Source organism: Podarcis pityusensis, assembly GCF_964106645.2.
Source record: "Podarcis pityusensis genome assembly, chromosome: 15".
Classification (NCBI taxonomy): domain Eukaryota; kingdom Metazoa; phylum Chordata; class Lepidosauria; order Squamata; family Lacertidae; genus Podarcis; species Podarcis pityusensis.
Genome location: NC_138040.1, coordinates 38,689,984 through 38,705,027, shown reverse-complemented (window position 1 = coordinate 38,705,027; position 15,044 = coordinate 38,689,984). Strand labels below are relative to the sequence as shown.

Here is a 15,044-nt window from a genome sequence, read left to right as displayed (position 1 = left end):
TATTTTATTTATTTATTTATTTGGCTTATTATTACCGTGCCCTTTTCACCCTAAGGTCCCAGGGCAGATTTAGAATACGACATTAAAGACAGTTTAAAAGAAATTACAGTCACAAACTGGCCGGGGGGGGTGTCCTAGAAACGTATGAAGATTTGTAGAGACAAACGCCTCATTTTACAAGCGCCCTCCCCCGATTAAAAACGATCAGAACTCATCCATTGCCACCCAGATCTCGACTTTCTCAGCAAAGTGTCAAAGATGAAGGTATTAGAGAATCAGGATGCAAAGACTGAAGGAGGGGGTCGGATAAGGCGTTTGGGAGGGGGGGGATAACACCCGCCAGGGGGATCTGGCTATCTTCAAGCATCTGTGAAAAAGAATCACTTCGCTCACATTCCACGTTGAGGCTGATGTCTAATGAGAGAGCGGTCATTAATTGCCTGTTTCTTTCCTCATTGGAGGGCGAGGGAGAAGGTGGGGGAGTTGCATGAGAATAGGGACCAGAGGAAAAAACGCAAGAGAAAGTTTGACAGCTTGTTGACATCAAAGACTCGCAAGATTAGGCAGCAGCAGGTATAAAAGTGCTGATCTCGAAGAAGGAGAGAGGAGCATTCGGAGCGAGCAGAAGCGGAGTAAGGGACTTGAGCAGACACCCCCTCCGGGGAGAGGGAGAAGAGAGAGGAAAAGAAAGAAGCAAGAAGACTTCTCATTTAGACGAGGGTGAAAAAGAGAGGGAGAATGGGAGCAAGACAGTTCTGACCCGAGTCAACCCTCTTAAGTTCCCTGAATTCGGAGTCAATTCGGATCTGAGCACAGGAGAGAGAGCGAGAGAACGGGGATTTAGGTGACACAAGATAGAAAACACACTCTTAGGTTAGAAGTTTAGAGAGGGAAAGAGACTTCGGAGCAATCTATGCAGCGATGCCTCCCAGGACCACCTCGATCTTGGAGCTGATGTCTTGGGCGCTCGCCCTCCTGGGCCCAGCCTGCTCGCAGACGGTCGAGCTGCTGCAGGAGGCCGCCGAGGGCCAGCTCCGGCCCGCCGCCTCCTCTCCGGCCGGCCTGGCCGCAGCCCCGGCCCGCCCTCGCCCGCAGCCCCCGGTGCTCCGCTCCCCGGTGTACATGCTGCAGCTGTACCGGGCCCTCGTCGTGGGCAGCCCCCCGAGCCAGCCCAGCGCAGAAGCCTCCGCCTGGAGAGAATCCGACACCATCCTCAGCCTGGGGGCGCGACGTAAGTCCTGCTCCTTGCCTCGGTTGACCCCTTTCCGTCCCCCCCACCGGCACAAAAAGCCTCCCCTCACCCCTTTCCATTTTGAGTTACTTCCATTCTGATTTCCTGCCCAGGGTTTATAAGGACATCCTTGATGGATGGATGGATGGATGGATGGATGCTTATCAGCATCCCTGGGTGGTGGTCCTTCTGGCCTTAAGTCAACCCGCCTCCCGCCTCTCCTTCCCGGGTTTCTTTTTTGTGGATTGTGGCCCCAGACGTCTGCAACGGAGGGAGCCCCCCAAGAGAGAGATGCAATCCACATCCCCTTTCCCTTACTACTAAGGACATCTGGCAGGAACCAGATGGGAAAGCGGGGAGGGGAAAGAAGCGAGGCTGGGGGTGTCGCATGATGCCCAGGAAGGGTGCAGCTAGAGGTTGCCACGCTCCAGAAGCTGCCTTACACTCGAGGAGGAGTGAGGTACCTGGAAATGGCCAGCGGAGGAGAAAGCGGCGTCTCAACTTTCCCTGGAAGGGTATTGGAAGATGCTATTGTCTGAGCTGCATTCAAAGAAAGGGAAAACAGGTGGAGAGAGACGGGTGGGGGTGGGAGAACAGATTTTTGTGTACAAACTTGACTGTTCTCCCATTATGGCTGTGCGTGTTCTGTCTGATCCAGCTGCACACTTTGCTGTGTCTGTGGATGGTTATGGGGTTCAGGAACTCTAGAATACATTTATACACCATGGCTGGTTTTTATTCTAGGGATTAGAAACACCACTTATTTACACTGTACCCATGTAGGACCATAGGAAGCTGCCTTTTATCAGGTCAAACTAATTGTGCATTCAGCCCAATATCGTCTACACTGGCAGCAGCCAGCCCTCACCTCCCCCCTCAACCCCTGGAGCATGTTTGCAAATGATGGGCAACAGTCATGGCCTCTGCGGTGGCGAATTTGTCTTCCTTTTCTTGCTTTTCCATTTCAGCTTTTTGAGTTGGAATATAATTTTATACAGTCAATACCAACTGTTTCTCCTAAGTCTTTTGTTAGCACTTCAAAAGCAGAAAGGTACTTTTTAAATGTCCTAATTAGTTATCAACACTTTCAAAGAGTGGGCATCAAAGGGTCTATGGGTGTGAGGAGTACAATGAAATTTAATGAGCTACGTGCCTTTAGTCTTTGAACTTCCATAACCCAATCAACCACTTAACTAGCTGATGCAATGAGTTAATAGCTGTCTTCAAGACAGCAGGGCCAGGGGAAGATAAAATGGACAGCTGGAGCCTGTGCAGCTAATCTGAAAGTGATGTTGTTAGGGACACACATTAAGGAGAGTAAGGATTCTAAGATACCCATATCTTAGAAATGGAGAATTATAATACTCAGCTGTTGTATATGCAGATGAGCCTCAGGGTCCCTTCCAACTCTACAATTTTATTATTCTATATACAGTACCACTCTAGTTTTCAACAGACATTCATATAAGCTGCCCTGTAATACTTACAACAACGCTGTGAGGGAGGCCAGTATTTTCCCCATATTGCAGATGGGTGGGGGGAGGTTCCTGGGGAGGTGAGCTGAAGCAGATAGATGTGGCTTCATTAAGGAAATTACTAATTCATATCCCACTTTCTTTGCCACCATAAAAACCAGCTTCATGGTACCTGGATGTAAAGGCTAGCTTTTTCTTCAAAATAACTGAGTTCACTTAGCACTCATTGATATTAATGGAGTTCAGATAATTTCCTGAGCATCTAAGCTTCATTTATGTGTCTGTTAATTTTCTATGGTCTTTCTTTCTCAGCAAGAAAGTGAAGTATTTTTATTACTAATTTTTAGTAATTAATACATTAATATCCTGCCTTCCCTCCAAGGAACTCAAGGTTTCATCGCCCCATTATTTCCTCACATCAATTGTGTGTGGTAGGTTAGGCTGAGAGATAGTAACTGGCCCAAAGTCACCCAGTGCACTTCCTGCCTGCGTGGGGATTTGAACCCTCATATCCCAGATTGTAGTCTAACTGCTACACCATGCTGGCTCATATCCTATTCTTCTAGATATGTTCCTGGCTGCTCCTGGAAATCCCCTCTTCCCAGTTTGAGAACAGCTCAGTCACTGCTACGCTCAACAATATACCAAGAATTACAGGTCCATTTCAAATTTACTATTGTAAGAACAAAGCTTATTTAATTTGTCTATCTAGCTTATTGTTATCTACTTTGACTTGTAGCACCTTTTGAGGGAGAGGATCTTTTCAGATCACCTGCTGCATAATTCTTCTAACTTGAGATGCCAATGACTGAATTATATGCCAAAACAAAATGCTTAACCAATGTGCTGTAGTCCCCCTCAGTTCTCTTGGACCCCTGTTACTCACTTGTTTGTGCTGTTTTTTTCTTTAATAATAATATGACAACCCCCCTTTTTTTAAAGAATAAGCTGAAAGACTCCAGGGAAAAGTGGGTGGGTAGATTAGTGGCATGAGAGGTGCTAGCCAATCAGTACTGCACACAGGTAAGTTCAGCTGCGACAGACAGAAGTTCAGAGGAAATTTTTTGAGTGAAGAAAATGCTCTTGCAATGGGGGGCACAGTTCTATCCTGGCCTTCATAGATGCTGTTTTATTTTCCCACCCCATGTCCTCTTGTCCTGCCCTCTTCCCAATACTGCTTTTGAGAGTCTTAGAGTTAAGAACCTTTAATATTTAATGGTGTTCCTTTGTTCCATTCATCCCAACCAGTGCCATTCTTCTGCCTTCCAGATTATTTCCAGTTTGAGGACCACTGGGACTTCTCTTTTGACTTGACCTCCATTTCCAGCAGCTCTGATGTGAGGCTGGCAGAGTTCCGGGTCTGCCTGACGTCTTTCCCCCAGTACAGGAGTGTCACTTTGAACATCTACCACAGCCATGAGCGCACCTGTCATGGGAACCAGACCTGCACAGACAAGATCTTCCTTGGTTCTTTCATTAGCAGGAACTCCAGCCACTCCTCCTGGAAAGTCTTCAATGCCACCAGCATACTCCGCTTCTGGCTCCACCAAGGGGTATCATTTGGCATGGGTGCTCCAGATGATCAGGATCGGCACTGGGTGGAGGAGAACCTATCTCAGGACAATGAGGGAAGAGTAGCCGGTGGGTTCCAGGGAAAATGTGGGTGCAATGATGATCAACAGGCCCATGTATTGACCCATAGCATGACTGACAGAGTCCTACTGGTTATCTTCTCCAAAGATAAGGAACTGGTGGAGCCTTCTCAAGGCCCAAGTCTCATCAGGACGGTGGAGATGTCCAAGTATATCATGATGGACAACACTTTCAAGGAGACCGGGGGCCGTCGGCACCGGCGGAACAGGAAGCAGAAGCAAAGGATTAAAGCGGCTAATATTTCCACCGCCAACTTTGGCAAAGAAGGGAGATCTCTGTGCAGGAGGGTAGATATGATTGTGGACTTTGAGCAGACTGGCTTTGGAAGTTGGATTGTGCACCCCAAGAAATACAATGCCTACCGGTGTGAGGGAGAGTGCCCGTTGCCTGTTGATGAGACCTTCAAGCCAACAAATCATGCATATATTCAGGTTTGTCTTTATGTTTGCATTTTAGGGGTCTTGGAAACTAGAAACTGGGTCCAATGCAGTATATCCAACTGCACAGTCCAGTCTTATATGCTTTATAAACAGCACATTAAGAATGGTGGAAAGTGAAGCCCATATCTACACACCTGCAAAAACCTTTCTTTTTCTCCTATCCATTAGTTGCTTGTATGCTCAGCTCTTAGTTCTGTATAGAACAATGCATTAACTAACACTGGGGATCATTTATGTATAAATACTGGTGATGATGAAGAGAAAGAAAAGGGCATGAGGAGTCAGGATATTGATCCATGTAGCTCAGTATTACTGGCACTAACTGACAGTGGTATAATTTTAAAAGATCATAAGGACAGCTGAGGCAATAGGTAGCATCAGTGCTTTTTTCTGGGGGGATTAAGGGGTACACATACCCCTATTTTGTGAATCTAAGTTTGGCCTCATTGAGGAGCAGTATTTCAGTATGAGTAGGATAAGGAAAGTACCCCTAAACATTTTTTTTAAGGAAAAAAGCAGTGGGTAGCATCATTTTAAAAAGCCATCAGTTACTAATCTGCAGGGCTGAGGGGGCATGACTAGTCCCACCCTAGGGCTTCCTCCAGGGGGACCATAAGAAGGAGGCCTTATCCCACCAAGAATTTCAGCGACTGACATAGCACTGGGCTACGATTGTGTCCTAAGGCTCTGACTGTTTCTCTCCCCACCCCATAAGGAAATGTCAGTCCTGTTTTATTCCCCTACTGGCTTTTTGGGATGAATTGTTAACATTTTTGTTGTTGTTTAGTCATTTAGTCATGTCCAACTCTTCGTGACCCCATGGACCAGAGCATGCCAGGCACTCCTGTCTTCCACTGCCTCCCGCAGTTTGGTCAGACTCATGTTTGTTGCTTTGAGAACACTGTCCAACCATCTCGTCCTCTGTCGTCCCCTTCTCCTTGTGCCCTCCATCTTTCCCAACATCAGGGTCTTTTCCAGGGAGTCTTCTCTTCTCATGAGGTGGCTAAAGTATTGGAGCCTCAGCTTCAGGCTCTGTCCTTCCAGTGAGCACTCAGGCCTGATTTCCTGTTAACATGTTGTTAGTTAATTACTGTTTTTCTCCAGCTCTCTCTAGAAGTTAAGGCTTTGGTCCTAAATACTGTACATTTACCTAAGTTCAGGCTGTCGGAACTGGGGATGAAAAGCCAGCTGGCTCGGTCCCAGCTGGAGCGCCTCTCCTCTCAGCTGCTGCGGAGATCCATTGACCTCTGCTCCTCCGACATTCGTCAGTGACTCAAGCTCCAGTGCATACTTGAGCACACATTACTCAGCAGTGTAAACTGCGCAACAGAAGAGGCGTAGATACAATACTAAGGCTATGTATTTATTATACATATATCAGGACAAAGAAAACATGGCTTCTCCCCTTGTCATCTTCTCAGAGAGAGACTGAAAAACAAAAGCAACACAGAGTGGAAGTTCCGCTCAGGCCAGCAACCTGTGCTGGAACGTAAACAGACATGTGACATGTAACAATCCCACATATCTGCAGCAAAAGGTGGAACAGAATTCCCAACACAGGCTCCACTGAACTCACTGGGGCTAACTTCTGCATAGATGTGGTACGGGATTGCACTGCACATCTCTGCCCCCAAGGCTATTTGCCCCCAAAGGTGCCTTTTGGAGAGAAGACAAAAGCATTTCTGGGAGCACATATAGCAGCGGGGGGGGGGGTATTTTGGTGTGGAAATAGTGCGGGGGTGTTGATCAGGACCTATCAATGCCATATGTAGCTCGACCCAAGGACCTATCAATGCCATATGTAGCTCGATCCAAGAAGTCCACCCATAACCGACACCTTCCTTACATGAAGAGCTTCCTTGATTTACCCTTTGAGCTTTCTCAGCAGCCTGCTATGCTCACAGCTAAAGTGAGTGGGGTTCGGAAGACCTTCACTTTGACCAGTTCTTGCAGGCTGAGGAAGCTGTGGTCCTCCAGATGGTGCTGGACTACAGCTCCCTTCACCCCTCACTGTTGGCTGTGCTGGCAGGGGCTGATGGGAGTTGGAGTCCCAACATCTAGAAGGTCACAAATTCCTCGGCTTTGGTTTGAACAGATTCCTCCACCCCCTGCTCAATTCTATAAAGAGGTTGTCACTGTTGAGGAAGAAATTTCACTGGCTTTTTAAAAGCCTTTGATTTTTAATTTTTAAGCAACAACATTCCAAGTGGGGGGAAATTAATGCTCCTTGTGAGCTCGTGCATTCCTTGGCCCTGCAATCCCCCCAAATGGAGGTGTTTTGACCAAGCACAAGGCACAAGAATGCCCTAGGCAGGCATGGCCACATCACCAGAGAGAGCTCCAAGTTAGCAGCTTGCTCCGATAAGCTCTGGAGGCTGGAGCTCTGCCAAGGCTATATATCCCTCTTGCGGCACTCCTTGGCTCCTTCCTGAAGTATGGAGAGCCTTGAAGAGGAAGTCCTCCAGCCCTGTCAGCAATCAGCAAGTTTCCTCTGGGTTCCTTCTTTGCTCTTGGGTTTCCTTGATGTAAAAGAGGCTGGTCCCTCAGAAGAAACTAGCCTAGGGGGTGTTGTCTCTGGGGTTCCCAGTTTGGGGGCCTGTCACAAGCCCTCAATATCAGGGGCCTGGGTCAAATCCCTTCCATAGTTTATTGCACTGGTCTTTCTGATTGGGCTGGCCGCTCCTCCTCTTAGTCAAATTCCAGACTTTTATGTATTTGGGGTGGGGTAGGGTAGGGTGTCACAAAATATTTGCACCAGATTCTGCCGGGTCATAATTGGACATGGTGGGACTGCACTGCTTACCTGACTGCCCTCCAGCCGAGTTGCTCCTGCGTTCTGGATGGAGAGAGGTGAGGCGATGAGCTCAGTGCAGTGCAAACACATCATCATAGACAATCTGGCACTCCAATCTGCAGTTGCACTGCAGTGACCTCACCACCTCACTTGCCCCTCTCTGTCGTAGTATGAAGCAGCTAGGGAGGCCAGGTAAGTGGTGTAGCCCCACTGCGCCCTGCCCTACTGCCCTTAACTATACTGTGCCAGTTCCTGGATATGATGTTTTTCTCTTCCTTCTTTCCCTTTCAGAGCTTGCTGAAGTTATACCAACCCAACCGGGTGCCTTGCCCATCTTGTGCTCCTGTCAAAATGAGCCCGCTGTCTATGATGTACTACGAGAAAGGGAAAGTGAGGGTCCGTCACCATGACGACATGATCATCGAGGAATGTGGCTGCAACTGATGCACATGAGTCTTAGCTACTTGGTGGATGGGGCCTCCTCCAGATACCAGCTCCCTAAAACTCAAAGCGCCTTTCCCTCTTGCAGCAGAAGCCCAAAAAGTATTGACCTTAAATGGAGGAAAAAGACTCCTTGCCACTTGGAGATCAAGCTGTTTCTCTAGGGTGTTGTCTATATAATCCTTATCAAAATGGGGGGAATGGAATAGGCAGAGGATTATGACAGGGGTCATGCTTTTCTTAGGGAACTCCCTAAGCAGAGGGTCCTCACAGAAATAACCCCTCTCCCACACCTGGGGTTGTTTCCAGGTTTTTGGGGTCCCTTGGCAAAGTAATATCAGCTGAGCCCCTTTCTGTGTCAACAGGCCTCCCTGGTGGGCTTGTCTGGTGGCTTGGAGGCCTCGATGCTGCCATCTTTTTAATTTCCCACAATGCCACTCATGTAATGTTAGTTCAGGGAATTGTGGGAAATTAACACAGAGCCAGCTGCCCAGTGCAGAGGTTGGTTTAAAGGGGCCTCCAGAGCAGGCATCAGTTGTGGTCCATGCTGGCTCAAACATCTGTAGCTCTTTCCAAAAGTCCCAACTGTGAGAGATTATTTTTAAACAGAGCCCCTATCAGCAAAACACAGGTCTACCAATTTTTTCTGAGATCGGTGGGATGATAGGCGCATGCTGAACCACTAGTGAAGACAGTTGTTTTGTACATGTCTGTAAAGAGCCTTCTTGACTGGTTTTGAGAAAGTAGTGATATATTCCTTAAAAGGTATACAGCCCTCCTTTCAAGGTATAAGAGGCCCCATCTGCACTATTATGTTTAAAGCACTATTACACTACTTCAAACAGCCATGGCTTCCCCCAAAGAACCCTGGGAACCGTAGTTTGCAAAGGGTTCTGGGAGTTGTTTGGAGACCATTATTTCTCTCTCAGAGCTACAATACCCAGAGTTCCCTGGGAAGTGGAATTGATTGTTAAACCACTCTGTCATGTAGGTCAATTCAATGTGCATTTATTTGGAAGAAAATTCCTCCGGCTTCAGTGAGGCTTACTCCCAAGTAAACGTGCATTAAAGAATCCACAGTTTGTCATACTGCTGACCTCCAGCTTCTTTTTAGTATTAAAGAAAATAACTTCCATTCTTTCAAACCTCGTCTGTCTTGTGTGATTATTCTGTGAAGTTTTAAAAGTTTATATGAGATCATAAACAAATTTCTGAGTTAACATTTTGTAATACAGATTTCCCGCCCCCCTACAATGTAACTGGGATTTAAATGCATAATTTCAGCGTAGATCATCTGAACTAAAATCATAGGGTACAAAGGGAAGTGTTGTATAGCAGGTCAGACCATTTGGCTATATTGACTGGCAGTCAGCAGCTCTTTGTGGACCACCTTCCCTATCAGCTACTTTGCTCAACCCACTGAGAGCTATGGCCCTTCCCCATCATGAGACGTAACTGAACAGTCAATCTTCTATGGCGGCCGTGCCAATGCGGAAGGAGTGACCTGAGAATTCCCTTGGATCGCCACCATAGGCCCCAATGGCCTTATGGAGGACTGGGAATGTGTCTGGTGTCTGCACTGCCTCATGTGCCAGTTAGTGGAAATGCTCCATCACCGCTTGATTGTCTGGAAGAAACAAACCCTGGAATTTCTGAAATGATTTCCCCAAATGCGAAGGGCAACGGCTTTTGATTGGGGGGGGGTGCGTTCTAGAAACAGGCGAACCGAAACAGGAAAGTGGCAACCGTTGCGAAATCCAGTCTCAATGTATTTTTCTGCCTCCCTGTTGGGATAAGTTTCCAACAGGGTCAGCATGGCTGGAAGAGAAACAGGGGAGGGGGCTAGGGAGGAAAAGGGGGTTACTTCTGCGCAGTGCCTCTTGAGTGTTGGGCTTTTTATTGAAAAAGGGGGGACGGTGCCAGTAATCACCATGGAGATGTTATAATAAGTGCCACATGGCTTAGTCATGCTGGCCACATGACCCAGAAAAACTATCTGTGGACAAATGTCGGCTCCCTTGGCCTATAGAGCGAGATGAGCTCCGCAACCCCAGAGTCGTTCGCGACTGGACTTAACTGTCAGGGGTCCTTTACCTTTACCTTTTATGTAACAACCAAAGATCTTGGATGGTATGGTTGTCATCAATGCTTCAAATAAAGACAATACAGAGATGAAAGGAGGATTTCTGTGTTTTGTTTTCCGCCTGTTTTTGCATCTCCGTTGCAGTACCTAGATTGTGCCCCATTCTTTCTAGGGCCCAAAATTCAGCAGAAAACAAAATTTTACATATGAAACGATCAATGCAATTGCCCTTGCATTCTGAGATCAGAACATTTCAGCATAGCTAAATATGCACAGCTGCCTTTAATTTACAATCATTATCATGTTTTCTCAGTTTTGGGCTACAATTTGCCAGGGAGATCTTGCTCCAGTCCCATTCATTTGGGCTTTTCTTTGTTCTGTTGTCAAAACTGGGTATTTCATTTCAAGTTACAGCACCAAGGGAAGGAAATAAAAATCAGGGCTTACAGAACACGGTGTATGGTTTTATGTTTTTACATTAATAATAATAATAATAATAATAATAATTTATTATTTATACCCCGCCCATCTGGCTGGGCTTCCCCGGCCACTCTGGGCGGCTTCCAAAAGAATATTAAAATACTATAATACATCAAACATTAAAAGCTTCCCGAAACAGGGCTGCCTTCAGATGTCTTCTAAAAGCCTGGTAGTTGTTGTTCTCTTTGACATCTGGTGGGAGGGTGTTCCACAGGGAAGGCGCCACTACCGAGAAGGCCCTCTGCCTGGTTCCCTGTAACTTGGCTTCTCGCAGTGAGGGAACCGCCAGAAGGCCCTCAGTGCTGGACCTCAGTGTCCGGGTAGAACGATGGGGGTGGAGACGCTCCTTCAGACATTGTTGTAAATATATTTTTTATAAATAAGTAATAAAGGCAGAGGGGGGTGTGGATATGGAAAGGGATGAGGTTTGTAATTGGACTGGACAAATGGCTCCTGGAACAAAATGTTGCAGTGTGGAGTGCTCCTCTGCCTGCCAGCCAGCCACCCATTCTCTCTTCCACAATCGTCCATTCTATTCCACCTGCCTAGTTTTCCACTTCTGAGGATGCTGGGGATTACGGTAAATCTGGGAGCTTCTGCAGGCGAGGCAGTGGATAAATATTCTTTCTCCCTCTCCGTGCTAAAACTTGTGGACATCCAATGAATCTGAATGTTGGTAAGATTCAGGGCAGCTAAAAGAAGGCACTTCTTCATGCAGCACCTAGTAGCTACCAATTTTAAAAAGATTGGACAAATTCATGGAAGAGAGGGGTATGTGCTCTACTGCCACAGTTGGAGGCAGCACTGCTTCTGAGTATGTATTTTTGCTGGAAAGCAAAAGACGGGCGAGGGCTCTTCAGGGTTTCCACTGGCACCTGGCTGGCTGCTGTGAGCAGGGGCAGACCTTGGCGCCTCAAATTTCAGTGGTGCCCTGTGCCCTGGAGCAACCCCTCCCCCCAAAAATATTCTATTGGATGTCATAGTTGTGGTCCCTGCTGAGGCGCCCTAGAAGCTCTGTCCCTGGTGCAACCAAACCAGTCACACTCCCCTAGGAGTTGTAAAGACTGCGGAGAGAATAATTGGGTGCAATCTTTCCACCTTGGATCAAATCTATGCTTCCAGGTGCCATAAGAAAGCTGCAGAGATAGCGCAGGATAGTGCGCACCCCAGAAATGATCTCTTTCAGCTTCTGCCTTCTGGAAGAAGGTCCAGGGTTATAAAGACTAGGGCTAGCCGCCTGAGAAACAGTTTCTGTCCAAATGCGATTTTGGTTTTAAACGCGGTGTAAGGAGACTCTAGGGGCGCGGGTGGCGCTGTGGGTTAAACCACAGAGCCTAGGACTTGCCGATCAGAAGGTCGGCGGTTCGAATCCCCGCAACGGGGTGACCTCCCGTTGCTCGGTCCCTGCTCCTGCCAACCTAGCCGTTCGAAAGCACGTCAAAGTGCAAGTAGATAAATAGGTACCGCTCCAGCGGGAAGGTAAACGGCGTTTCCGTGTGCTGCTTTGGTTCACCAGAAGCGGCTTAGTCATGCTGGCCACATGACCCGGAAGTTGTCTGCGGACAAACGCCGGCTCCCTCGGCCTTTAGAGAGAGATGAGCGCGCAACCCCAGAGTCGGTCACAACTGGACCTAATGGTCAGGGGTCCCTTTACCTTTTAAGGAGTCTCTAGGGACGCGGGTGGCGCTGTGGGTTAAACCACAGAGCCTAGGACTTGCCGATCAGAAGGTCGGCGGTTCGAATCCCCGCAACGGGGTGAGCTCCCGTTGCTCAGTCCCTGCTCCTGCCAACCTAGCAGTTCGAAAGCACCTCAAAGTGCAAGTAGATAAATAGGTACCACTCCGGCGGGAAGGTAAACGGCATTTCCGTGCACTGCTCTGGTTCGCCAGAAGCGGCTTAGTCATGCTGGCCACATGACCCGGAAGCTGTACGCCGGCTCCCTCGGCCAATAAAGCGAGATGAGCGCTGCAACCCCAGAGTCAGCCACAACTGGACCTAATGGTCAGGGGTCCCTTTACCTTTACCTTTACCTTTAAGGAGTCTCTATGGGAGTATATTGTATTTTAAAATGGGGTATCAGAGTTTTTAGGGGGCTAACCAGGTTAGGATAGCTGGGATAATAGGCTTGTTGGTTTTTGAATGTCTTATGTAGATTTTTTCAATTTCGTTGTTCTGTATGGGACAATGACAATAAAGATTATCGTATTGTATCGTATCGTAGATCTGCTGTGAGAAAAGGTGTGCTTGGCTAGATGGACCATTGGCCTGATCCAGCAGGGTCTTCTTACATCCTTATGTTTATCCAGGCACCCCTCCAAACCTGCAAAACATAGGGCAGTGATTTACCAGGGGCAGTAATAAAAGAAAAAGAAAAGAAACAAACCAATTCTGGGCAAAAAGGGGGAAACTGCAGTTTATGATCTCTTATTTTCAAGCCAAGCCTAATCCTGCTCCCTGTCCTCAAGGCTAAATTCCACCCCCCCCCTTTCAGGATACCATGCAGAAGACTGTGCTATGGGTCATGCCCTTTGATCTTAAGTCTGGGGTCTTTTGTGTAGTGGATGTTTGTGTAACTGGGAAGAAGCTGTTTCCCCAGGGAGTCTTGTCATCCTGGAAAGTGAGAATCCAGACACCTGAGGAAGGCTGAGCTCTGCAGCAAGGGGGAAAGATCATTCATGCTCATAAACAGCTAATCATCACCAACCCCAACCCCCCCCAGACGAAAGTTGAGTTAAGGGTCACTTCCCATGAGAGAGCCAGTCCAGGAAGGCCATTTGAAATATGCTTTCACCCTTGAGTTGTTCAAGCCATGACTGTACTAATCTGCCCAGTTCTGAGCATGTTTTAAAGAGGACATTGACAAACTGGGACAGAAGAGGACAGCCAAAATGGCAGGTGGTCTGGGATCCAAGTCCTGAGGAGACAGTTGAAAGAACTGGGTCAGATTATTTTTTTAAACTGGTTTTCCAGTTGTACAAATTCCCCATCAGACACCTAAAAAAACAAAAACAAAGTGTGCTTTGCCCCTTGTTTACCCCTTGCCTAAAATCAGTAGCAGCTTCTCCCTAGCAGTCAGTAGTTTGTATTGACTGTACAGTGATGGTTCGTTGATGAACCTGCCTTGGTTCAGTAACCAGCAGTACTCAAAAGGAGTACTCAGAGAGTATACTGAGAGTACATTGGGAGCCAGTGTGGTGTAGTGATTAGAGCAGGGATTGGCAAGTTTCACTCCAGCGGAGATCCCTCCGTGGGCCGGATTGCACGTGCGCATGAGCAGGCACCCCCACGATTTCCGGTGTCTGCGTCTGAGCAGATTGTGATTTCCGGGGAAGTGAGTCCCCGTGCCGCACTGCCACCGGTTTAGCGAAGCCTGCAGGGACTCGCCGAGTGGGCAGCTCAGTTTGGGGGTGGCTTGTTGGCCAGTAAAATGACCCCTGTGGGCCACTTGTGGCCCATGGGCCTTAGGTTGCCTACTCCTGGGTTAGAGAGTCCGACTAGGACCTGGGAAGATGAGGGTTCAAATTCCCACTCAGCCATGAAGTTCACCCTGGGCTATTCATTGCCTCTCAGCCTACCTACCTTTCAGGTTCATTGTGGGAATTATATGAGGAGCGTGGGGGGGGGGGACCATGTGTGCTCCCTTGAGCTCCTTGGGAGAACATGGTGGGATAAAGGAAACAAAATGAATAAATGAATAATACTGTAGTGGTATTTGCAAAGATGTGACGAAACTTTACCTGCTCTAAGTTAAAGGTGATGAAGAAGGGGCTAACTGATCCCCTAAGATCCCTTAAAATTCTGTGATTAGCCATATCCACTCCACACAGTTTAAGCACTGTTCTACTGCTTTAAACTGTCATGCCTCTCCCCTGCAAGAATCCTGGGAACTGTAGTTTGTTAAGGGTGCTGAGACTTGTTGGGAAACTCTTATTCCTCTCACAGAGTTACAGTTCTCAAACTGATTTTAAAATCATAGCTTCCTATGTTCCTTTCATGCCTGATCATTGACTGTTCTGGCTGGGGCTGAGGGGAGTTGGCATCCAACGTTATCTAGAGCAGGCTTGTCCAACTCCCAAGAGACCGTGATCTACTCCCACAATAAATCATCATCATCATCAATCTTTATTACGGTCCAGAGACCCAACAAATCGTTACAAAGCAATACACAATTCATACAGCCTACCTCCAGGTTAAACAAGCATTTTGTTCAGAATATAGGGATCATTGGTTCTTGCAACCACCAATAAAAACTTTGCCACTGCTAATGTTCTAGCGTTTGTCCGGTCTTCCAATAGGAACCTGACATAGTGAGCCTCTGATTTTCCCGGGAAAGGTACCAGCAAGGGTAGTATCAGTTCAGCCCTGGCTTGCTGAGGGCTGAACAACACAGAGCAACAAAATATGTTTTATGGAATCGATGTCTTGAGCACACGAGCAAAGTCTGTCC

General features: G+C 47.5%; 1 protein-coding gene across 1 annotated transcript; it reads left to right on the top strand.

The window, feature by feature from the left end:
- Window positions 1–386: 386 nt before the first annotated feature.
- Window positions 387–10,944, top strand: NODAL (nodal growth differentiation factor). The gene is made up of 3 exons (XM_080982536.1): window positions 387–1,231; window positions 3,976–4,790; window positions 7,885–10,944. Exons 1-3 carry the CDS (start codon window positions 922–924, stop codon window positions 8,035–8,037), a joined length of 1,278 nt encoding a protein of 425 aa, XP_080838662.1. The 5' UTR covers window positions 387–921; the 3' UTR covers window positions 8,038–10,944.
- Window positions 10,945–15,044: the final 4,100 nt, after the last annotated feature.